Raw genomic sequence first — 23,146 nt, forward strand, 5'->3', positions numbered from 1 at the left:
ACTCCCCTTTGTCTGGTCACTATATTCCCCGATGCAGAGTTCCCCTCCAGCTTCCCTGTAGCCCCTTCAGACACTGGAAGGTGCTGTGAGGTTTCCACACAACCTTCTCTTCTCCAGGCTGCACAGCCCTGACTTTCTGTGCCCCTGTCCATAGGGAAGGTGCTCAGTCCCCTCATCAACATGGTGACCCTCATCTGGACTCGTTTTTACAGTGCTCTGTCTCTTATGTTTGAGGCACCGCATCTGTACACAGTGCTCCAAGTGGGGTCTCAGGATTGGGGCTACTGAAGCAGGAGACCTGCTGCCAAAAATTAATTATTTCAACATTCACCTGGCTGTTTACACTCAGGTACTGGCCAAGGAGCACAAATAAGAGCACAAAGAGCCACAATTGTGGCTCCTGAGCTCCCTGCAGCAAGCTCATGGTCAGCCCCCCTGCACACTGAGTCCCTTGTGCCTGCAACAGTTCCTGGTATGTGATCCCCCCCTTTCACTCAGCCCCTGAGAAGTTCTGCCTCCTTCATGGGGAGAGAGCATCAGGCAGCCAGCCAAGGGTCAGCCCTTCACAGCCACAGTGTCATTCATCCCCTACACATTCACAGATTGGCAAAGACAGGTCATGCCAGCTCCAAATGAATTAAGTCAACATTTTAACAGTGAGTATGTTTATTGAGGTGTTTGAAGTTCTGCACTCCAGTGGACACTGTTCATAATTTAAAGGCAAGAGCAAAACACTGTGACAGGCTCCAACTGGGATATTAAAAAACTCACAAAGTCATGTCACTTAAGAAATACAGTTAAATTGTTCAATCATTTTGGTCTTCATCCCAGTCTTTCTTTCCTGATGGAGGTTTTGGGCCACCAGCTGGTTTTGCCATAATGATCTTGAAGAGAACAGAGAAGCAGAAAAAGCTAATGTTAAAATCAGGCTTGTACCCTTCTCCTACAGCTGCCTGATGCTGACTGCTAGCATTCACTACATCCATGCAATTTCCCTACTCTGAACCCAGTGAATATCCATCTAATTGAGATACAAACAACTTTTTTTTTTTTTTTTTTTGAGAATGGTAGAGGCTGAGCCCTGATACAGTAAAAAAGGTATTTTACCTCATTTTTCCATGCAAAGTAAGACTTCAGTTAGTCTACAGAAAGTGAGTGCTTGAATAGGCCAACAGCAGACTAGTTTACAGGGTGCACACTACAGCAAGGATTATCAAAGCCATTGTTCTCAATTATTGTCTCCAAGTTTCACACTTTAAAACCATCAAGTCCATCAGTCCTACCACGTTAAAGCTCATTCTCTGCCCTGGCTACATGGACAAGTAAGGCAAATCTGAACTTGCAGTTATCATCCATCCCTTCCAGGAAAATCTGGATTCAGAAGCAGAACCCATTTGCAAAGGGCACGAACACAGGATGTAGCAATCAGCACACATCAGAAGACAGCAGTGTTAGGTGTTCTCAAGGAGCATACAATCTCCATGTGCTTGTCAATGAACTCATGCATGCACTCACAGATACCTCTCTGCTATAGCAGAGACACATAGCTTACTGCACTCTAGTTTTCAGGCTCATCTTTCCAGTCATCCTTATCCCAATGTCCTTGTTGCTTAGGGGCTTTTGGACCGCCTGCTGTTTTTGCCATAATAATCTACAAAAATTTTACATGCAAATTCATTTTTGCTGAAGTTTCACAAAATAATGAAAGATTTTTATCCTTAAGACTGTAACCTCTATTTTTCCTAAAAATTGGATTTTCATGTAAAAATACAGGAGAGAAGTTTCTTCTACTAAAGGCTGTTCCTACAGAAGTTAGGGTAACTCTCTGGATACAAATATAAACTGTCTTCAAAATACCAACAAAATCTTTAAAAAACAATATACTAACAAACATTAATTGTACTGCAATAGAAGCAGCCACATTCCAGATTACAAGCTCTTGAACAAATGCCTTCCTGGCTTCCAGAAATGAACACACCACATTCTCAAGTAGCATTATGTTTACACCTTGCATTTGCAGGATATTCCACCTATTTGCAGGAGGATTCTGCCAGGTATTAATTCAGCACCCAAATGCACATAAACTTACCTGATCAACCCTTAGGACAGTTACTGCTGCATTTGTAGCTAGCTTGATACCCCAGAATTTCCCAAGATACGTGTCCAACACACCAGCTTCCAACATGTCCTTCACTGCAGCAGCTTCAGCCTGTCAGACGGGGAAAAAAACCTTATTCAAAACCTTCTCAGGCTTTCACCTAGCAAGGTGGTATCACTTTTCTAATCTCATCTTCTCCCTTCAGAAAACCTTCATTCCTAACCCATTAAGAGGAAGACAAAGTCAGTAATTTCTGAAGACCTTCTGCCTGTCACATTAGTTCAGTATCCCCCTCCACTTCTGACATAAGGACATTATACTATACTGGACTGAACTTTTTGCTGATAAAAAGAACATGTAAGGATTTCAATTCCAAAAATTTATTATTCTAAACTGTGCTACACACAGCTCCCAACAATTAAAAATAATCTATAAATACTTTATACTGATGGAAGTACCACAAAGTACAACCCTGCACTGCAGGGCAACAAGTAACATCAGAGACTATTTACCTCAATATCAAATCCAACATTCTTCTTCCCTTCCTGATGCATGGCATAAAGTTTGGAGATGACCTCATTGGCCTTTACTCCAGAGTTTTCTGCCAGTGCTCGAGGAATGGCTTCAAATGCCTCAGCAAACTTCTTGATGGCATACTGGTCAAGCCCTGGACAAGTCTGAAATGAAGGTGAAAACCATGTCAGCATTTCAAAAACCGTAAGACAGGGAGGCATTCCCCCCCCCACACACACACTTGTTATTACACAAATATATATGTTGGTATGAAATAATATTTGTATTTTTGGTAAGCTGTGTGTGAAGATGAAAAGCCAAAAAGCCTGTTTGCCTCACCTCTCCATAAGATGTGATCTGCTTGGCTAATTCAATCTCTGTCGCACCACCTCCAGGAACAAGACGTTTATCCTGTGGAAAGACCACGCCCAAACAATGTTTTGCTTAAAGTATCCATTATTTCTCATTTTTCTAGGATTTTTCTAGTCTATCAAGAATGCAACAGAACTTTAATCCACACAGACTTATTTAGAATCCACTTCAGAACAAACATGCATTATAAGGGAAATCTACCAGAATCTACTCATTCACTCCCATGTCTTTCAAGAAAAACAGCTTCTTTTGTAAAAACCAAAATAATAGTGCAGTGGGGTTTGTGTCTCCGATTTTTTGGCTTTTTTTAAAAAAACTCAACTCCTGGTTAATTTTCTCATTTTTTCCATTATTTTGGTGGGAAATATCATCCAGGAAACCAATCTATTGTACACTAAGTTTAATATGTCAACAGGTATTACAAAGTGTTGGGATGTTTTGTTTTCTCACATTTTAAATTAATCTTGTACATCCTTTGGCAAACCAGAATTTACTTATTAACTCTGGTCTCTTAGCCCACAAAGTAATCATCATAAATCTTAAAAAAGCACAACACCTGGAGACAATCATAAATGCACAGCATTTCTGTACTCAAAACAAATGTCCATGTCTTGGTATGTAGAGGATATTAAGATTCTAACAGTTTTAACAATTTTTGCATGCTGTTTTCCAAGTAAATACAGGAACATTTCATTTTGTATAAAAAGAAGAAAAATTAAATAATAATATTTAAGACCACATAATCTGCTCACACAAAAAAAATCCTCTGTAAAACCGAGTTCTTCCATCCATAAAAACCTACCTGCATTATGTGGAGGAAGCATGAATTATCACCAATGAACTAAAACTGAGTCTGCAACCAATCAGTTTCTCCTGATCCCAAGTGACAAAGCTATCTAGCTTTTCTTCTGTGCCTGGTTTCCAAGGAACATTACAAAGCATTTAGGGAGTAAGTAAAAAAGAGCTGACTGTCTTTAAAAAGTGGTAAAAGGTAATCCACCTTCAAGCACTCACTCATTAGTGGAAAACTGAGTGCAGTCCATGTTAAACACCACCTTCTATGCCCCCTGTGTTCACAACAAGAGCTGTTTCCCTGCACAGCCCTCCACACCTCAGTACCACACAGCCACTCTCCAGCTCCAGAAGGCACCAAAGCAGATTAATATCTTCTGCTTTTGGTAGCAAATGAGCTCAGAGCAGGCTCAAGCCTTGCCTCAAACTGACCCACTGCTCACTTTTGATAACCCAAGTGTTCTCATTACTCACCCTTGTGAGTACTTTGAAAGTATTGACACCATCATCCACAGCTCTCTCTATGTCATCCATCAGATTGTCTGTAGATCCACGAATAAGGATAGTGGAAATGGCTCCATCCTCCTTTTCTGTTCAGAGACATACATTACTGAATTAATTCATTAATCTTATATCCAAAACACATACAAACACACTTTAGAACAGCAGTGTGAGCAGTTCTACAGAACATACATACCATGCTTAAACACCACAACCTGTGTATCCCCAACCTCTGATAAATACACACTATGGCAATGACCCATTTCTTCAAGAGTGGGGGGAGTCTAGAAAGAAAAACATGAGTTAAGAACTGAACCTGCTCATCAGTTCTCATCCTCCTGCACCTCATGTGGGAAGTACATACCAGTCTGGGTAGGGCTGTTGCACCAACAGTTTTGCACAGTCTTCTCAGGTCCCACTTGGAGTTCAACCTTTAAAAACAAGTTTCCATAACAATGTTAACACATGCAGAAGTATTGTCTTAACTTGGCAAGTACATTTCATAAATCTGGTAGTCCAAATGTTTTCATGCTCTCCTAGTACTTACCTTACTAACATGAGATTGTACTTGTTGGCATAATGAAGAGCCATATCTGCCACTTTGCCACCTGTCACTACTACATTTGCACCACTATCAGCAATGGCCTTGACTTGCAAATCCATTAGATTTTCTTCTCCTTTACTGAAATTCATCAGTTCTTCAGCATTCTTTATTAGGACGGTGCCCTAGTAAAAACACAGACACTGTTAAAATTCAGCATTAAACCACATAGCTACAAGTTTCTGACAAACCATTGTGTCTCCCAACCTATCTGTAAACCTTAAGTCATCCTGTTTTGTAATACTGACATGCTCCCCAAGCAACAGGGTAAAACAAGAGGAAAAAAAAAAGGAAATCACCAGGCAATTCTAGACAACCTTAGGGTTCAGAAATTCAAGCCGTAGTTTGGCTCAAATGACCCAAAAAACCCAAAACCATTTCCCCTATCTCAAAAATCCTGTGAAGCAATCAGGGTTCAAAACTTTTCTATACTAAGAAAATCAATATTCACCAAAGTATCTCAATCACCAAGTGTCAAGAATATTTATAGCTAAGTCTAAAAATAAGAGCACATAAGCATAAATAGAGATGTAACTTATTTTGAGCTATAGCATACCTTAGTTTCAGTTATCATACCATCAAAAGGGCAGGAATACACAGCTATTTTTGCATCTTTGACAGAAGTAACATCTCCTTCAGTTTCTTTTTTAAAAACCATGCCATGCAGTACTGAGGAAGCAGAAATACCAGCACCCTGAAAGGAAATAAATGGAATCTGAGACTCTTTACAAGGGCAAGTAGTGATGGGACAAGGGAGAATGGCTTCTCACTGAAAGAAAGTAAGTTTAGATAAATATCAGGGAAAAATTCTTCCCTGTGAGGGTGGTGAGGCCCTGGCAGCCCAGATAAACTGTGGCTGCCCCATCCCTGGAAGTGTTCAAGGCCAGGCTGGAGAAAGCCTGGAGCACTCTGGTCTAGTGGAAGATGTCCCTGCTCATGGTAAGGGGCTGGAACTGGAACTGAGAGATCTTTAAGACACATTCCAGCCCAAACCAAACTGTTCTTTGAGTCTATGAATGGGGGAACATTGTATTACTGACCATTTGTGCTCAGAAAGCTGCACTACTCTGCCTGAGAAGCAGACCTTACAAGCATTTGAATGTAACACCCCAAGTATAAGACTTCAGCTTATTCAGCAACCACAAACATTGTCTAACAGGTTCCCATTTTACATCACTTCCAATATTAATGATTTTTGTTTCTGAATGCTGCTACTGGGCACTAAACAAAAGAAAGACTAATTTCCAAAATTTAGAATACCTGCCACAACAACATTAGAAAAGACTCTCTGATTACCCCTCATTACACTATTTACATTAATAATTACAGAAAAGCCAGCTACTTCAAACTTACCACAATTTTGCACACTCTGATATTATCAACGTTGAAATGACCAGAATCAGGAAGAATAGAAACTGGGGGAAAAAAAGAAGAAAAATAATGAATATGTCCTGCCTTATGACTAAAGTAGAACAATGACACCATAAATAATGCCTGGAATTTTTCTGAAATTTTAATTTCAGTAGTTTGAGATATCTGCCTAAATTCAAGATACAACCTGCTAATAACTGGCATAAAGAGAAAGAGAAATTTTGTTTTTACAAAGTAATAATCGGAATGAAACATTTATTCAGGCTTCTCAGTTAATTAAGTTCAAATATGCACTGATACAGGTGGAGTCAAGAGGTAAGTCTAACCCAGAGTATTTAAAGAAATCAATGTAATTAAAAGTGAAGGTTTTACCCTGGAAATCTAAAGAGATAACAACTCAATAGAACTACAGTCTTCCAAAATAACATTCCACATAACTTCCATTGTTATGTGGCTGAGACTAAAACCAGCTTATGTGAAGCACAATATGTCCTCTTTATGATACAAAAAGAGGGAGAAGATGGATTTCTGTACTAAAAGAAGTTGGAAGCTATTTCTAGAAATGCCTAGTAGGAAAGGCAAACCTTTCCTGAGCTGCAATGCCAATGCAGAGTTCAACATGAGGAATATTACCCTCGTTTCATAGGTATTCTATCCAATTCAACCTGCTGAACTAACCCTACTTCCATTCTTCCATAAAATGTAAGGAGCATCACCAAACCCACTCAGTTTTTAGCTGTTCCAGCCCCACTCACCACAGGCCTGAGCAATGAGCTTTGCCAAGAACCGTTCGTTGCCATACTGTTTGCTCATGACTGACGTGTACAACAAAGATGCCACCTCTTCAACATCTCGAAGGTTCTTTGCAGAGCAGCACACCAAATCTGGAAGAATTTCTAGGGCTTTCTTGCAAGCCTTTTCATATCCTTCAATCACCTGTGCAGCAAACAGTAAATATTCACTACAAGACTTCACACTGCTTTTAACTGCTTTTCAAATAGCCATACCACATTAACAGATGCAAAAGTTTACAAGGGAAGCAAACAATCACATGTGGCTCTCCTTCAAACATCTTTATGTAAAAAAATGAGGCAGGAAGAAGGCAGATGATTTCACAGTATTATGACCCAAGAACACTAATCAGCAGCAATCTGGATTCAAGCTCTGAGAACTGTAATGAGAATATAACTTGCCTCTGACACAGATAACCCCATCCTCAGAAGGTCTTCTGCTAACTCCAGAAGAACTCCAGCAAAAACAAGAACAAAATTTGTTCCATCTCCAACCTCTTGTTCTTGCATGTATGAAGCCATCACAAGCATTTTTGCAGCAGGATGCTGGACCTTTAAAAGAAGTTACACATCTTAGCAACTAACACACCCCCTAAGATTGCAGCTTCAGGCATTTTCTATGCTTCTTTCTAAGCTCTCTTATCTCAAATTGTACCTAGAGATATGAAGAATGCACAAAATTGGAAAAGAAAGCAGCACAGATATTCTTAATTGGCTAGCTTCTCTAGTAGGAAAACCCAGAAATATATATTTAAAAAATCAGAGAACTGAATGTTGCCACTACAACATAAATTAGATATCCTTGACCTTGGGTCTGAGCTGCTTTCACAGGATGCAGTGGCATCACAACTGAGTTCTGCAACAGGAAAACACTCTGGAGTTTAGATCTTCAAATTGAATTCATGTGTAACACACAAAATACACGTCTAAATAACAGTGTCATTTTAAGGGGGAAGAGTGTGGGAGGTTCTGCCTAAAGATTGCACTGCTTCACTTTTCTTTCAAAAAATTCAATAAAATACCACATTCCTGAATATTAATACCTGCCATTTTATACCAGAAAGTAACATGTAAAATGTATCAGATTAGGTCACTAGTATGCAGATTGTATTTTTTAAAAACACAACTGAGACTTCCACAGTTACTCTACTCAAAATGAACACCAATGCAATGTATTCAATAAGTAAATACTTCATACATAATCTCTATCACTAAGTATAAAATTCAGTAAAATATTTTTTGTGTTATGTAACAAATATAAATTTGAAGTCACAGGAAGAATTAGGAAAGTCTTTTCATGCCTTCACAGTACCTACAGAAGGATGCTGCTATAGCCTCAGATTCTGAAATTCAATTGATGGGTTGAATTGCCGATCAGGAGAACATGGCAAGCAACACCACTGGGAGATGAACTCAACAGCTGTGTCATGCAGACTTTCCCAAACCACTGCATTTCTAGACATATCCTCTTTTAATCCTACTGGTTCTTGGGGAAAGTAAGGAATTATTAAGCATCTCCTACAATTATTAATGCTGCTTGACAAAAGAATTATATTCTTCACTGTGGACCTCAAATTCAGTGAAAAAAGTAAATGACTTCCAAAGTGAGAAAAGTAAATAATCTGTCAGAGTGACATTTCCTTACTGACAGTCAGAACCACAACAGCCCATGAGCAGAAACACTGGTGTACAACTGACATCATCTGAAGCAAGAAAACTTACCTCTAACTCTCTCAGGATAGTAGCAGCATCATTTGTAACAAAAAGCTTTTCCAGATGATTAATAACCATTTTGTTCATTCCTAAATGGGAAAACAAAACAGTTTATAAAAAGAATTCCCTATGCAAACAGTATTTTGTACACAGACACTGTTTCCTAACTTTCAGGTGTATTTTACACATTAAAATGGTTAGCTCTGTTTATAATTTCAGAACTTCAAAACATTTTTGTGAAATAATACTTGAAGTGTAGGACATTAAAGAAAAATCAGTAATTTCCAAGTAAGCAGTTTTCTGTTCTGAAATATCAGCACATAATTTAATTAAATGATACAGAAGAATATTTTGTTTCCATATATCTGACTGAACAAGATTATGTTCACTATGACTACCTACCATGTTATAATGTTTCATTTAATTTTTATGCTTTTTTCATATATTTTACACCATGTTTCAAAGAGAACACAGTAACTGCTAGAAAAACCTGGCAAAAGCAGACACTGAGCATACCTCAAGAGCTGTCAAAACAAAATCTGTTTTCTACAGTCACAAAGAAATGGTCACATATTTGCAGTTTTAGAGCAACTCCAATGTGTTTCCCCCAGAAACAAGCAGATGCTTCTTTGTCAGGGTATGTTTAGCCTCCAAACCTAGCATTTGTCTCAAAATGCAGCAGTAATTTCAGGATTTATTTACCGTTTGGTCCATATGCTGTACGGGTGGTTTGAGCAAGCTCCTTGCATGCCTGGATGTTTCTATAGACAGCTTCTTCCAGTCCTGAATAATGCTAAAGAGAACAATGACTGATCAGAATTAGGCTAACAAAAAAAAGTGGTGAACCAGTAATTTCTCATCAAAGCAGCATCAATCTACTGAGTCCCTCAAAGTTTTTCATTAATATACATTTTATATTTCACATACAGTTTGAACAGACACTAAACCTTACCCAAAGACAGCAAGAACTACTGTGTACACCTTCTCAACTAGGCAGCTCAGCAGGCACAAAAAGCTTCCAAAGAGAAAATCCGAACAGACTTGCAATACAGTTTGCATCCCTTCAGCCTTCTAAAAATTTTTTTGTGACATGCCAAAAAGAAGCAGAAAACAACCAAGACCCAGCTGGAGAGGAGCAAGGGTTTCTGTACACACTTCTTTACTCACACCTTTGTATGGTACAAAAATAATTTAACTCAGTTCTATGTTGAAAACGTACAGTTTGAAAATTCAGAAGCAGAATGATTAAGCAAAATATCTGGGCTTGAGAAGGCAATCAGCCTGTCTTCAATTTGGAAAGCTTAAGACAAGATGGGATCCCCAGAAAGGACATTAAGAAAGAAAAAGCAGGATAAAAAGTAGTGCAGCCTGGTAGAGAAGGGAGAAAAGTAGTAATAACCAAACATCTTAGATGGCCAGCTGCCCCCTTGTTTTGCAGAAGACAACCCCTGCTGTTCTGGCCTTGAATTTTCTAACACTGAGGCCACTCTGCCTCCCTGTTCTGCCCCTGCCCTGGACGTCTACCGTTATTTGGCTCCAAAGAAACACAAAGGGCTTTCAGAGCTGCTACCTTCCCTCTTCTTTCTATTAAGTAGCAGCAAATGGAAAACTTTCCTATTTTCCCTCTTTCTTGGAGAGAGGCACTTTGAACAAGGGCCTGCAGAGACAGGACCAGGGCAATGGCTACATATTGAAAGAGAGTATGTTTAGTTGGTTAGGAAGCCCTGAAATTCTTCCCTGTAAGGGTGGTGAGGATCTAGCACAGATTTCCCAGAAAAACTGTAGATGCACAACCCTGGAAATGTCCAAGACCAGACAGGGCTTGGAGCTAAATGATCTTAAATGTCCCTTCCAACCCAAACTCTTCTATTGATTCTATGAATAGAAAAGAAAAAATGCCACACCTTCTTGCTTTCTGCCCACTTTTCAAAGAAAGCTTCTCCTTTATTAACACACAGTCTTCGACTCTACCAAAACCTTAATTACGTTAATGTTAAATACAGTAAAAACGCATTTATTGGAAAGGAAATGTACAGAAAACATTCCATTGTTCTGCATCGCTGACAAAGGTATCAGAGAAAAAAAAACAAGCAGAACGACCCTGGTACTTCTGAACACTTCAACTATAGGGCCCGGCTGAATGTTGCTGCCCAGCCCCTGCGGGCCCTGGCGCATCCCTGGGCCGGGATGCAGGGCAGGGCCGGGCCCCGGGCAGGGCGGGCACACGATCCCGGCCCGCAGAGATTTCTGGAAGGCCGCGTGCTCCGGGCACCGGCCCGCAGGGCGGGCAGGCCCCGATCCCCGCAGCGCCCCGGGCAAGGAGCGGGGGGAGCCCCGGGCCGGGAGCGGGGCACGGCCGAACCCCCGGCCCCCGCCCCGCGGCACACGTGGTGCCGCCGGGCCCTGCCGGCTCGCCGCGGCTTTTCCCGCACCGCCACCCCCAGACTCCTCCCGCACCCGTCCATCCATCTGTCCGCGCGTCCATCCAAAGGCGGCCTCACCTTCGCCCCCTCCTTGAGCATCTGGGCGAAGCCCGGGGCCTTGGGGACGTGCAGCGCCATCTCCGCTCGCTCCCTGCACGGCTACGGCGGCGGCGGCGGCGGCGGCGGGAGCGCGCGGAGCACGGCGGGAGCGCGGGGCCGCGCAGGCGCGGGGCGGGCGGGACGGGGGCCGGGGCCGGGGCCGCCCCTCAGGCCGAGTGCGCCCCCATAGACCGGGCCGGGCACGGCGCCGGGGTAGCGCCAGGCCAGTGGGGTGGTTCCCTCTTTCTTTCCGTGTCCAGTTCTATAGACTGTCGCCCGGGCGCTCTTCGGTACGCCTTGCGATGGAAGCTCCAGGAACAGTGCGGGTTTTTCATGGCCACCGATGATAAACGTCATAAAACTGAGCCGACTCCTGTCAAGCTTTTCCCTTAGTACTTTCTTCTCCAAATGGAAGCGCAATGCACAGATAGGAAAACTGAATATCATAAACCACATAGTGAAAGGGACCTCGAAGCTCATCCAGTTTCAAGCCCTGCCATGGGCGGGGACACCTTGCACTCGGCTGGATTGTTCCAAGCCCCGTCCAACCTGGCCTTGAACACTTCCAGGGATGGGGCAGCCCCAGCTGCTCTGGGCAGCCTGTGCCAAATCCTCACCACCCTCACAGGGAAGGCTGTCTTCCAATACCCAATCTAAATCTGCCTGCTTTCATTTTGAAGCTGTTAGGAAAATTAATCCACAAACACCAGAGGTTTATGTCCAAAAAGGAGACAGAGGAGTCCTTTTTGGCTTTATTCGAATAAAGGGAGAGGCCATGGGTCATTCCCCTGGGATCTCTCAAATTTTTGGAGGATGCAACCTCCTTTTTATCCTGATTTCCTGGGCACATTTCCCTTCTGTCTTTCCCCATTGGCTGAGGTACAGGAGAGGTACAGACTTCCCAGAACGCCTGATCCCGAAGATTTCCCTCTAATGTATAACCCTCCCTTTTAACTTTTAATTAATATGGAATTTAGGGGTTTTTCTTCCCCATTGTTTCTTTCATCTCTTAATGTTTGATTTCATTTTTCAGCAAACCTAAAGTTTATTTGTAAAAGTAAATATCTTTTTCCATTCATCAATCAGTGGAATCCTTCCCATTGTTTCCTTTATCTTCCAGAGCTAGTTTTATCTACCAGCAGACCCACAGCTTGTTTGTTAAGACAAATCTGCCATTCCTCTCAAAGCCATTTCCCCTTGTCCTGTTATTGTCCGCAAAAATCAGATTCGTTATTTGGTGTGCAACATGCCAATAATTAAACACTCAAGATTGACAATTTATTTCAGAATTGCACAAGCCTTAGTGCTCAATGGTCTTCCACAAATAATGAATGCTAACTATGAAAACTTTTTACTATAAATACATTTCAGCAAACAAAGGAGTTAGTGTTCATTGGCTGCAAGTTACACAGTTCTCTTATTAATTAGTATCCTATCTACTTTTTTTTTTTTAATGATTCTTGCTTCTCATGCCAATTAGTCTCTTGAGTCTGTGAGTTTCTTGAGCTGGTGGTCCGTGAGTCAGTGGTAATGATCTCCTCTTGCCAGATTTACCCTTCACCCAGTTCGAGCTGATTTCCACAGAATTGCTGAATTGGCTTTATTGGTTTTTTTCTGCCAGATATCCTTCTGGCCCATAAATTCTGCATTCTTTGTGTCCAGTATCAGTGGGTATCATTCTTTCTTTTGTTTTCCTTCCCCTACATCTGAGCTCATTAAAGCATGTCAAGCTCTAAACCTTAACAAGGCAATTCTAACAACAAATAATTTGCTTTTCTGACACCTGGTCATCACTTAGAACTTGCTTGTTAGCTGCTATCTGTTTCAGGGATTAAATCTCCTTTCTTGTTGATTCAGCGTGAAAGTATACAAAGACCAAACATGAAGGAATATACTTTCTTATGAGAATTTTATCTATTCCATGTTTTGAAGAACTGTCACTGGATGCCCTTGTAAATAATGTCTTTCCAATCTTCCCTGTAGTCTCCCTTCAAGGGCTGGAAGGCTTCTTTTCCAGGCTGAATCCCAATTCTCTCAGCTTTTCCTCACAGCAGAGGTGCTCCATCCCTCTTATCATCCTGGTGGCCTCCTCTGGACTCACTCCAGCAGGTCTCTGTCCTTTCTGTGCTGGAGATCCCAGAGCTGGATGCAATACTTGTTATCCAGGGTAATGCCAAGTGATATGCTCACTGCAAATATGATAAAGAGCAGTTTTGGAGGCCCACCTGGACACCTCTGCAGGTAGTTGAGGTCCTGCCAGGAGACAGTAGATCTCCTTTAAGTTTGACAAGTTTTAATAACTTTGCTTCTGTGCCACACAAAATCAAATACACTGTTTAAAGACAAGAAGTTCAGGGCCTTCGAAATAATATTGCACTACCTGAGCCTGTAAGCCAACAGAGACTGTTTCCCCACCTCTACAGCGGGCTGCCTGCAAGGTTCATTAAATAATTTGATATGTGTTGGTTAAGTAACCTCAGAATAACACAATTTAATTTTACTGTCCCATAATTCTTAACATTAAATCACTTTACCCTGTAAAACAGGGTAACAGGGTAACAGTTTTGTGCACTGCCCCAGAAGTATTAAAAAGAGTAATGATAGAGGGAAACTACATAATTTGCCCCACAAATGAACTTCAAAAATTCTGTATGCAGTTTTGCCAGAAGTATTTGGAAGTAGATGGCACTTGAAGCAAAAGAGGGAACTTACTCAGCCATGTCTGTCATGACCAAGGACTGCAGGCATTTCCAAAAAGATTTGCTGGGGAACAACCCCATTTTTCCCTCTCTTTGTTTTTTCCAGTGTATCTTGCACCACGCTGCAGTAAGGCAAGAAGGAAATACCCATCCTGTTCTAGGGTCAAGATACTTTATAAAGGAACTTCTATAATATAATCTAATATTAGCCATGGTACTTACTTCTAAGTCAGCACAGAAAATTTTAGATTCTGTGAATTGATGGAAGTCTGCTAGTCTGTCTGCTAATTGATGCATTCAGCTTGAATAACTCTTTGTACTTTGCCCTAATTCTACAGGTCTTTGTATAATTTTTTCTCATTATAATTTACATTCTCTCTGTGCCATTGCTGTCTTCTGCTGTCTCCAGGTATTTGTAAGGAGTTTAACAAAGACAAGTGCCACATTCTGCACCTGGGATGGGGCAGCCCCACATGTATGGACAGACTGGGGAGCAAGACACTGGAGAGCAGCACTGGGGATTCTGGGCTCCAGAAATTTGGATATGAGTCACAAGAGGGCCAGCTGTGTCCTAGGGGGTATCAGGCCCAGCATCACTAGCTGGGCCAAGGAGGAGATTGTTCTGCTCTGCTCTGCTCTGCTCTGCTCTGCTCTGCTCTGCACTGGAGCAGCCTCACCTCAAGTGTTGGGGGCAGTTCTGGGCATCCCAATATCAGAAAGATAGAAAGCTCTTAGGGAACATCCAAAGGAGAGCTACAAAGATGGTGAAGGGTGTTGAGAAGAAGCCCTGCGAGGTGTGGCTGCAGTCACTTGGCGTGTCCCACCTGGAGAGGTGGCTGAGAGGTGTTGCCATTTAGGAATGGTACTCCCCAATTCATTGATTCCACTTCCACTGAAACCATGCACTGCTCACAGACCTTCCTTCCCAGCCTACCCCACCACATGCTGGGCTGGAGAAGAGAACAGGCAGCATAAAAGGTAAAGATCACAGGCTGAGGTAAGAACAATTTACCAGAAACACCAATGAGTTTAGAAAACAAGCACTAACAGCAGCAGTACTTCTGACAGAGGAAATCAGCAATCCACACAGAAACCCCCCAATAGCAGACAATACCTGACTGCTCCCTCCACAGCACTTACTCCACTGGACTTCAGTGATCCTTGTGTGTCCCTCCCAACTCAGGATACTCTTCAATGCTATGATTTCTGAACTGCCCTCTTGGCACAGTGCTTTTATCAAAGCTTGTGCTACATACCTTTTTTAAAGCCAGAATACCACTAAAACCATAATATATATATATATGTATGCTTATGACTATGAATATAGAGAATATTTTTGTATTAAGCTGTATTGAATTAACACTAAAACATCTCTTTATGTTACAACCAGGATTTCTTTGGGAGTGTCTAATCACAACTTTGACTTGGCCTTGATCTTTTTTTAGCTATGCATCTACACCATTTATTTTCTGCATAGACATTGACATGCTAAAGGACCATGCCAAGGTCAGAGGGTTGGCTATTGGCCGTTGGCTGCACTTTCACCACCCAAAATCTATAATTGTGCACATGGAAATCCCCAGCTTATCTGTAGGCACTTGTCTGTCAAATTCTAGGAGGGTAAAATTTTAACACGATCTTGGGAAGTTCATAAGAAGGACAGAATGTTAATTTTTGCTTGCTTATTCAGCTGTGGAACAGAAGGGTTTGAAAAGCATCTGCTGAAGTGTGAGTAGAACAATTATGTTTCACCAATAATGCTGGCCAGTGAAAGAAATGTGAGTGGCATCTTGAGGGAAGGCTAAAGGTCATGCTGAGTTTGCAGAGAATCATGCTTAAACCTGAAAAAGAAAATTGTGAACCACATAGTGCTGAACATTTAGAATAATTTCTTAGGAACAGCAGCAGCAGTTACTTTAGCTTTCCCCCAGATTGTCATTTGGAATGTAATGGGAAGGAGCAGACTAATCAACTAGAGTACATCCACTCAGCTAAGCACTACTTAGGTCATTGCTCTACAGGTCCTGGGTTAAATACTACCCTCATCCTGGGCTTCTCTCACTTGTGCAGAGGATTGCAAGCTAAAGAGGTGTAAGAGACTCATAGTGCAAAAAAGGGAAACTGTTTTTGTGTATGTGTGAATCTGCACTGTCTGGGAAGTGAAGGGACAACCAGTAACTAAGGAGTACCTCCCAGGCAGATTTGGTCTCTTCTCCCACCCAGGGAAGTGAAGGGAAACACAGCAAAGGCTGTGTGGTTGTGTAACTTAAGTCTATATTTCCCTGTAGTAGTTTTCTGGTCCGTTCACAAAATGGCTGAAAACCTCAACACAAAAGTTAAAGCTGAATTTTGTGCTCCACTAGTTAAACATAATGCCAAACCTTCTCCAGGAGGAGAAGAATGGGCACAAAGTAGCTGGTTTAATTTGGAAAATGTTATTGATAGCATATGTTCTTTACAACATGAAACAAAATTTAAACTAGGCAAAAATAAAACTATCTTATGCTCAGTTTTGGGAGCTTGTCTTTCAGCAACTATAGAAAATCACTTTAAGTGAAGAAGTGAGGAAAAAGCTATAATAGACTCCTTTCAAAACTTAGTGTAAATTTTGCAAAAGCAATTAGATGAACAAAGAAATGAAAATCATTTCTTATGGGCTGCCTTGAGAGATGAATATTTTAAAAATTCACAGAATGCTGATTCTGCAACAGAGGCAGAGGAGAAGGAAACTCCTCACATTAATCAAAATTACCCTCAAAAAGAATTAGCTCTGATGAAAAATTGTGGGGAACACTGCTGTTCTAGCTTGAGACCTCTAATTAAAACAGAATACAACTATATTGATGACGAGGATCATGACCCACACATAAAAAAGGGGTACGGGCATCTCCCTCACGAATCTGAGACAGAATACGTATTTTGAGTGCCTCTCACTGGGGAACATCAAATTCATTTGTCTGAACAGGAGGCCAGTGGATATTGGGGACATGGAGTTTCCTTAACAACAGGAGATAAGCGTGACACATGGTCCCTGACACAGTGCACAGCTTTACGGGCCAAGGGAATGAACCCCTTGGACAGGGAAGACCCTTTATCCATAGTTGGTACCCCCGACTTACTCCTGGAAAACATTCACAAAGCTGCCTGCTTGCAAATAATGCATGAAAGAAAATTAACTACAGTCTATGAGTCACCAGTGCAATTACCTGTAAAGCCTGAAATTATGACCCCTTTAATTCTAGGCCTTCCAGAGTCACTTAAACCCACAGCAAATTTTCCTTCAAAACACCACAGCAGCTATATCTCCTGTAGAAGGACCAGATGGATTTCTTAGTAACCAGAACGACCCCTTTGTTCCCCTTTATGACTTGCTGAGGAAAGAGGTGAAATGGGATTGAACTCTTCTGAGGAGGAAGCATTGCAATTGCTGATTTTTGAAGCAACAGCTCATCAAGCACTGAGTCCTATCCATCCCACAGATCCTTTCCAGGTGGAATGGGGATTTGCCTCCTCAAGGCTGTCAGTACACATATGGCAGCGGGGTCCTAAGGGTCCAACAGGGCCTCTTGGTTTTTATTCCTGTGGTTTCAAAGATGCTGAGAAAAGATACACAACCTGGGAATAGGGATTGTTTGTGGTTAGCTTAGCTCTCTCAGAAGTGGAAAAAATTGCAGGACAACAACCAATTTTTTTGAGAGGCCCTTTCAAAGTTATTAAGGCAGTCACTACTGGGACCCCCTCGCCTGACAGGGTGGGCCAGAGGGCCTCAGTTAGAAAGTGGTATGCTCAGATGGAACATTACTGTAACATCTCAATAACAGAAGGAGCTGTAAAAAATTTAGTGATTCAAGAAACCAAGAGCTTGGGTAGCAGCCATGACAAACCTGCCTCTGTAATTAAAGTAGCACCTCCTTTCTCCCCTGAACAATCAGCAAATTCTTGGTTCACTGATGCCTCTGCTAAATGAGAGGGAAAGGTGTGGAGGTACAGGGCAGCAGCCCTCCACACTTCCTCTGGTGAAGGAATTATTACTGAGGGAGAAGGCAGTGCTCAGGCTGGGGACCTGATAGCTGTTTGGACTGTTTTCCAACGTGAGGCACAGAATACCTCTCTTGTCTGTATCTACACTGACTCCTATGCTGTGTACCAAATGATCCTAAGAATCCAGCACATTATCCTGGACAACCTGTTCTGGTGGACCTCCCTTACTATAGGGCAAGTACCACTTGTGCTAAAAACCCCTCAGAATAAACATGCATGGGTAGCCTCCAATGCTCTGGGGAAAGAGCATCAGATAAATACATGCTGGATAATTCCATCATTCTAATTTTTCTGCCTCTTGGTGGCAGAATTCTATTGTGATTACTTTTTCACAGAAGAACTCCAAGGGGCATGAAGACCTGATAAACCATGATAACACTAGTGTTGGATGACAAAAATAATGTTTTCCCTCCCTTTATGGTAACACCTACCACTATTTTTGCAAACTTCCTGTTAGAGCTGGACAACCTGGTTCTGAAAGCAGAACTCTTTTGAAAGACAGACACCAAGAGACATAACCGGTCTTGTGGGAACACACCGGTTATGAATTTACCATTTAGAATTTGGAATTCTAAATAGTATTGATTCAGAAGTATTAATGAATAAATTGGCTGCCACAACTAGAGATTTGACCAAATTACAACAACCACTGCAGTCATCCTTAATGACTTTGGGAACACATCAGTGGTTGTTATCAAACATATTACCAAACTAGGAAAAGATAAATATGAATCACCACTAACTGGTAATTGATGCACTCGGTGCTACACAAAACAATGTTTCTTTGGCTCTTAGCTATATCCAGTCAGTTGCTGCCTCAATTATAAGAGAAGGTGAAGAAGGCACTTTTCCTACTGGAATTCGGAAAATAATTTTGGACAGTGACACTGATTTTGAAAAAGAATTCCAATCCTGGTGGAACTTAGTGAATTTTACTTATCACCCCATCACAAACACAGCCACAACCTTTGTACTAACCATACATATCGCTTCGGTGCATTCCATTTTCCCTATAATTGCATTAGGGCTGAATCATGGTGGGGCTATTCTCTATCCTCCAGAACATAGGGAATGAGCCTGTCAAATTAGTGAAAAGTGGCAAACTGTTAATTTAGAAACTTGTATTGTCCAAGAACAATAGGGGTTCATATGTGAAAGTAATGCAATTATAGCTCAAGACATTAGTCTGGACACAGAGCAAAATATCTGTCATTTTGAAACTCATCCTAACGAGACTTCTGAAACAGTCCTTGTATATATAGGCAATGGATGTGCATGCCTTAGAACTGCTTGTGATATTGTATTTGTAGAAAATGTAGTAGTGGATACTAAAAATCGTTCCAATTTTTGTGCTTGTAACTTTAATAAAATCACAGAATGTGATTTTTCTTGTGAAGCCCCAGTTACTTCTTGTCATCTTTTACAATCCAATTACACACTGATTCACAAACTATTGCCTACACCCACTGGGATGATACTTACTTTGGTAAAGTGATTGTTGCTTCATCAGGATTTAATCGAAATTTTGGAAAAGATTAAGAAAAATGGACAGAAAACCCCGGTAACTGTATTTCTTTCACAACGTGAAAGAAATACATCTTGTTATAGAAAGAGTAAGAGAAGATGCCTAACACAGGTGGTGGGATACTCTTTTTAGGTGGTCACCTACTGCCAGTGTCCTGAGCAAATTGTGTCACCCCATCATTGTCCTTTTTATTTTAGTTTTGATTGGTTTTGTTTTATCAGCAATCTTATTCGTTATTAATTTGAGAATGATGAAACAGTTAACACAATTGACATCTATAATTAATGCCGTCTATAACCTGGCCAATGTCCTCTCCCCTGTGGACATTCCCCAAGGCTATTGATGCAAGGCAAACTATATGAATAAGCCATAATTATGGATTATGAATAGATTATAAAATTTGGATGTGTGTTTTGAAATAATTCTTGTAATCTTGTGAAAATTATTTTTGATTTTTGTGATTTGTTTTGATTATTTGAAAAAATTGGTCAGATGCCACCCACTGTAGACAAAGTCTGACTTTCTGGGGCAATTTTTCCCCCACGGAAAATCCCTCCTTTGCCTCACAACTATCATCAAGGACAGAGATTGAGGGCCTCCCAAGGACTGAGTCTGAGACCCCTATAATTCTAACATGGGGGTGCTGGGCTGGGTGAAGCAGGATGTTTGCCAAATGTTACCTGCAGATGTGTTCGCTGGACCAGGAATGGTTTCCCATAGAAACCAGTGCTGAAACAATGAATCCTGCTCACTGCTGGGACTGGTTTGTCATGTTTCAGAACTGGACTGTCTGTGCTTGTTCTCCACTGTCCTGTACCTCTTTCCTTGCCAGTGGAGGACGATAACAGACCCCTGAGTTAACCAAAGACTTTGAGATTCTCCCCAATGTGACAAGACAGATCTGTTGGCCAGACCATGAGAATTTCATCTCTCCATTGGTAGCTATACCCCCCCTCCCCTTTTTCTCTCTTTTTCTATCCTTTATCTCCTTTCTGATACTTCTGTTGCATTTGCTGTGGGCACTCAATAAAAGGTGCATTTGTTTTGATTAATGCTGAAATACCCTCTATGTTTTTGCACTCTGAGATCAGTTAATAAACCATCACGACCTCCGCTTGTACTAGTGGATTGTGACAACAGGAAAGCAAGATTTCCTTACCATTTGGAATTCTTACCTCAGTGTGTGCTCTCTCTGCTATACCTAATCCAGGTAGCTTGAGTCACAGGAAAGCATTTCTGGGGATTTTAGAGGAGTATTGCCTTAGAATGGAAGTGTTCAAAAGACTGTTAGATGATGCAGAGGGATATGGTTTAATGGTGGATTTGGCACTGCTGAGGGAACAGTTGAACACAATGGTATTAGAGGTCTTTTGAAACCTAAACAATTCTGTGATTCCACCTGCACAAGTGACAAGAATTCAGAAGTTCCTCAGAACAAGCAAATTGGAAAGGATGATAGTCTCAGAAAGGAATCAATGCTGTTTGTATTGATTTTTGTTTGTATTGTAGGTACAATCAAGACACGTGTTGTGACACTGGTGTGGTACTCAACAAAATGCAGTCCAAGAACTTTTATTTCATGGGAGAAGGCAAAATTGTTGAGATCCTTCTTGTTTTGTTGCCATAAGAAAAAACTTAATTGGGAAAAAATAACGTCTTCTAGATGGTGAGTTCTGTTTTGCTTGAGGAAATGAAGTGCAGGATCAGATAAGGGCTAGTGAAACACTTTTCCTCAGTTTTCAGCTTGGTCATATGGGAACTCTCTCTTGTCCAATAGGATGCACAGAAACCTGGAAATACCTGGAAATATATGCCTACTGCTCCTGAAAGTTCAGCTGTTCTTGTCGTGTGGGAAGGACTTACCAGGACCTATGTGGCAGTGGAAACTTGGAGAACACCAAACTGAGGAATGAAGGAAATGGGAGTTTTAGGCTGCAACTGGAAAATATAGAAAACAGTGGAAGAGAGGGGCAAACCCAGCATTGAATAAATGAAAACTTCTGCAGAAACAATACCCAGATGAAATAAGGAAGAGTAGAATAAATAACATCTATCTGTAGCCTTCTGGAAACAAGCTGCTACCACACCTGATTTGCATTTGTTTCAGCTCTGAAAGCACTAAGCAAAAAAATAAGTAGCTGAAAAGGCAGGATTCTGAGATCAAGACCACAGCTTATGCTGTCTAGTGCCTGAGCCACTGACACCTGCAGTCTTCTTTCTTCACTTTGTCATATTGTAAGTTTGATGCCAAATTTGGAATTTTCTAAGGATGATCTAAACCAGTACTAGATCTTCAGGATAGAGACAGAGGCTTTTCCAATTTTTAGTACTTTGTTTGTCCACCTAAATAATTTTAAAGGCCTTGTCCAAGTAACTAAAATTTTGTTTCCCTTATTATCCCCATTATTATTTGAGGATTAATTTTAGGATTGTTCATCACATGTCATCTGAATATACCTGTTGAGAAATTCGTTCAATCTCCAGAACTCAGGTCAGTGGGAGTCTTCTTGCCCAGGGTGTGCAAGGACACTGTCCTTCTTGCTGCCAGCATAGAATGTGACCCACCAGCCTGACCTAGGGAACTTCAGCATGTCCCATTATTTCCTGGCTACTCTGTCAGCCATGTATCTGCCAGCAGCTCAGAAATTGGCCTGAATCTGTGCCTGGTTGTGAATCAAAAGAACTGTAAACACACTCCTGCAGCTCTCGTTTCTGCACTGCAAATCCTGCCCAGCTGTAACTGAGAACCATAGTCCACTGTGGGATTCACATTCTCTGAACCTGAGAGAAGCAGTGAGAGAAGCAGAGAAAAGAATGATCAAAACAATTATTTTCTCATTTGTTGTGCCTGTGTTGTGCCAAAGTGGAATGCAATATGGAGATTGTTTACCCAAAGTGATGGTGTTTTGTTTTCTTGGCCTGTCAGGGCCAAGTGCATGTCCAGACTGTCAGACAGTCACAAGGTTTTGTTCAGTTGAGTGCTTGCACAGTTTCAGTTTGGATGTAGTATAATATAGTATAGAATAATATAGTAAAACAAAGTAATTAATTACCCTTCTGATATCATGGAGTCAGATGCATCATTCTTTGCAGATATTGGGGTTGCCTGCTTTTACGATTGCCCACACTATGGAAAATGCATAGTCTTTCCTACATGGTTCTTGAGGTGTTTAAGGAAATGTTAATGAATAAACACTGTGCACTTATGCAAAGCAGGAGATACTACACCATGTAGCACAAATAAGGGAATCATGCCATAATGCAGTATGGGCCAAAAGCCACAGAATGGACTCTTACCAAAGTTGAGACTATCGACTGGGACTTGTTCTCAGCCTTGCACACTAAATCCCTAAAGTGTGATTCTGTTTGAACAGTAGATACACACTGTTACAGTTTTGGAGACAGGCAAGTGACAGGCGCACAACAAGGTTCATGCAGTAACAGCTTAGGTTTATTATGGGGCAGCTCCTTTTATAGGGCTTTCAAATTTCTCTCCCTTAGAGACATGATTGGTTAAGGGTCTCAGCTCCACCTAGCTCACTGGTTAATGATATGGGTGCATCTGTGCTTCAGAGGGGTTGGCTGAGGTCCTCTGTTTGGGTGTGAA

The 23,146-nt window shown here is 41.4% G+C and overlaps 2 protein-coding genes across 3 annotated transcripts in view; one reads left to right on the forward strand and one right to left on the reverse strand.

Moving 5' to 3' along the window:
* Positions 1 to 648: 648 nt before the first annotated feature.
* CCT8 (chaperonin containing TCP1 subunit 8) lies at positions 649 to 11,584 on the reverse strand. 2 transcript variants are annotated; one of them, XM_026793559.2, is made up of 16 exons: positions 11,254 to 11,584; positions 9,455 to 9,545; positions 8,762 to 8,841; positions 7,442 to 7,591; positions 7,004 to 7,184; positions 6,231 to 6,292; positions 5,434 to 5,571; positions 4,824 to 5,002; positions 4,641 to 4,707; positions 4,473 to 4,560; positions 4,250 to 4,365; positions 2,951 to 3,022; positions 2,611 to 2,775; positions 2,090 to 2,209; positions 1,553 to 1,651; positions 649 to 884 (listed from the first exon to the last, which is right to left on the reverse strand). In XM_026793559.2, the coding sequence occupies exons 1-15, from the start codon at positions 11,311 to 11,313 to the stop codon at positions 1,559 to 1,561; spliced, it is 1,662 nt and encodes a 553-aa protein (XP_026649360.2). In that variant the 5' UTR covers positions 11,314 to 11,584; the 3' UTR covers positions 649 to 884; positions 1,553 to 1,558. The 2 variants fall into 2 exon arrangements, with proteins under 2 accessions (XP_026649360.2, XP_005487194.2); XM_005487137.4 differs by lacking the exon at positions 1,553 to 1,651 and having other exon boundaries at positions 11,254 to 11,582.
* Positions 11,585 to 15,606: 4,022 nt separating this feature from the next.
* MAP3K7CL (MAP3K7 C-terminal like) overlaps positions 15,607 to 23,146 on the forward strand; it is a 53,632-nt gene continuing 46,092 nt past the window's right edge. The window contains exon 1 of the mRNA XM_074536097.1: positions 15,607 to 15,701. The gene's annotated coding sequence lies outside the window, so the exon portion shown is untranslated. The remainder of the gene's footprint in view (positions 15,702 to 23,146) is intronic.

The sequence above is a fragment of the Zonotrichia albicollis genome, chromosome 2 (genome assembly GCF_047830755.1).
Source record: "Zonotrichia albicollis isolate bZonAlb1 chromosome 2, bZonAlb1.hap1, whole genome shotgun sequence".
Lineage (NCBI taxonomy): Eukaryota > Metazoa > Chordata > Aves > Passeriformes > Passerellidae > Zonotrichia > Zonotrichia albicollis.

Coding starts and splice junctions, on each gene's coding strand:
- CCT8 (XM_026793559.2), bottom strand. CDS start 11,313: ATGGCGCTGCACGTCCCCAAGGCCCCGGGCTTCGCCCAGATGCTCAAG. Junction 7,185..7,441: donor TGGGGTTATCTGTGTCAGAG/GCAAGTTATATT, acceptor TTTGCTGCACAG/GTGATTGAAGGATATGAAAA. Junction 5,572..6,230: donor TCAGAGTGTGCAAAATTGTG/GTAAGTTTGAAG, acceptor ATTTCCTTTCAG/GGTGCTGGTATTTCTGCTTC.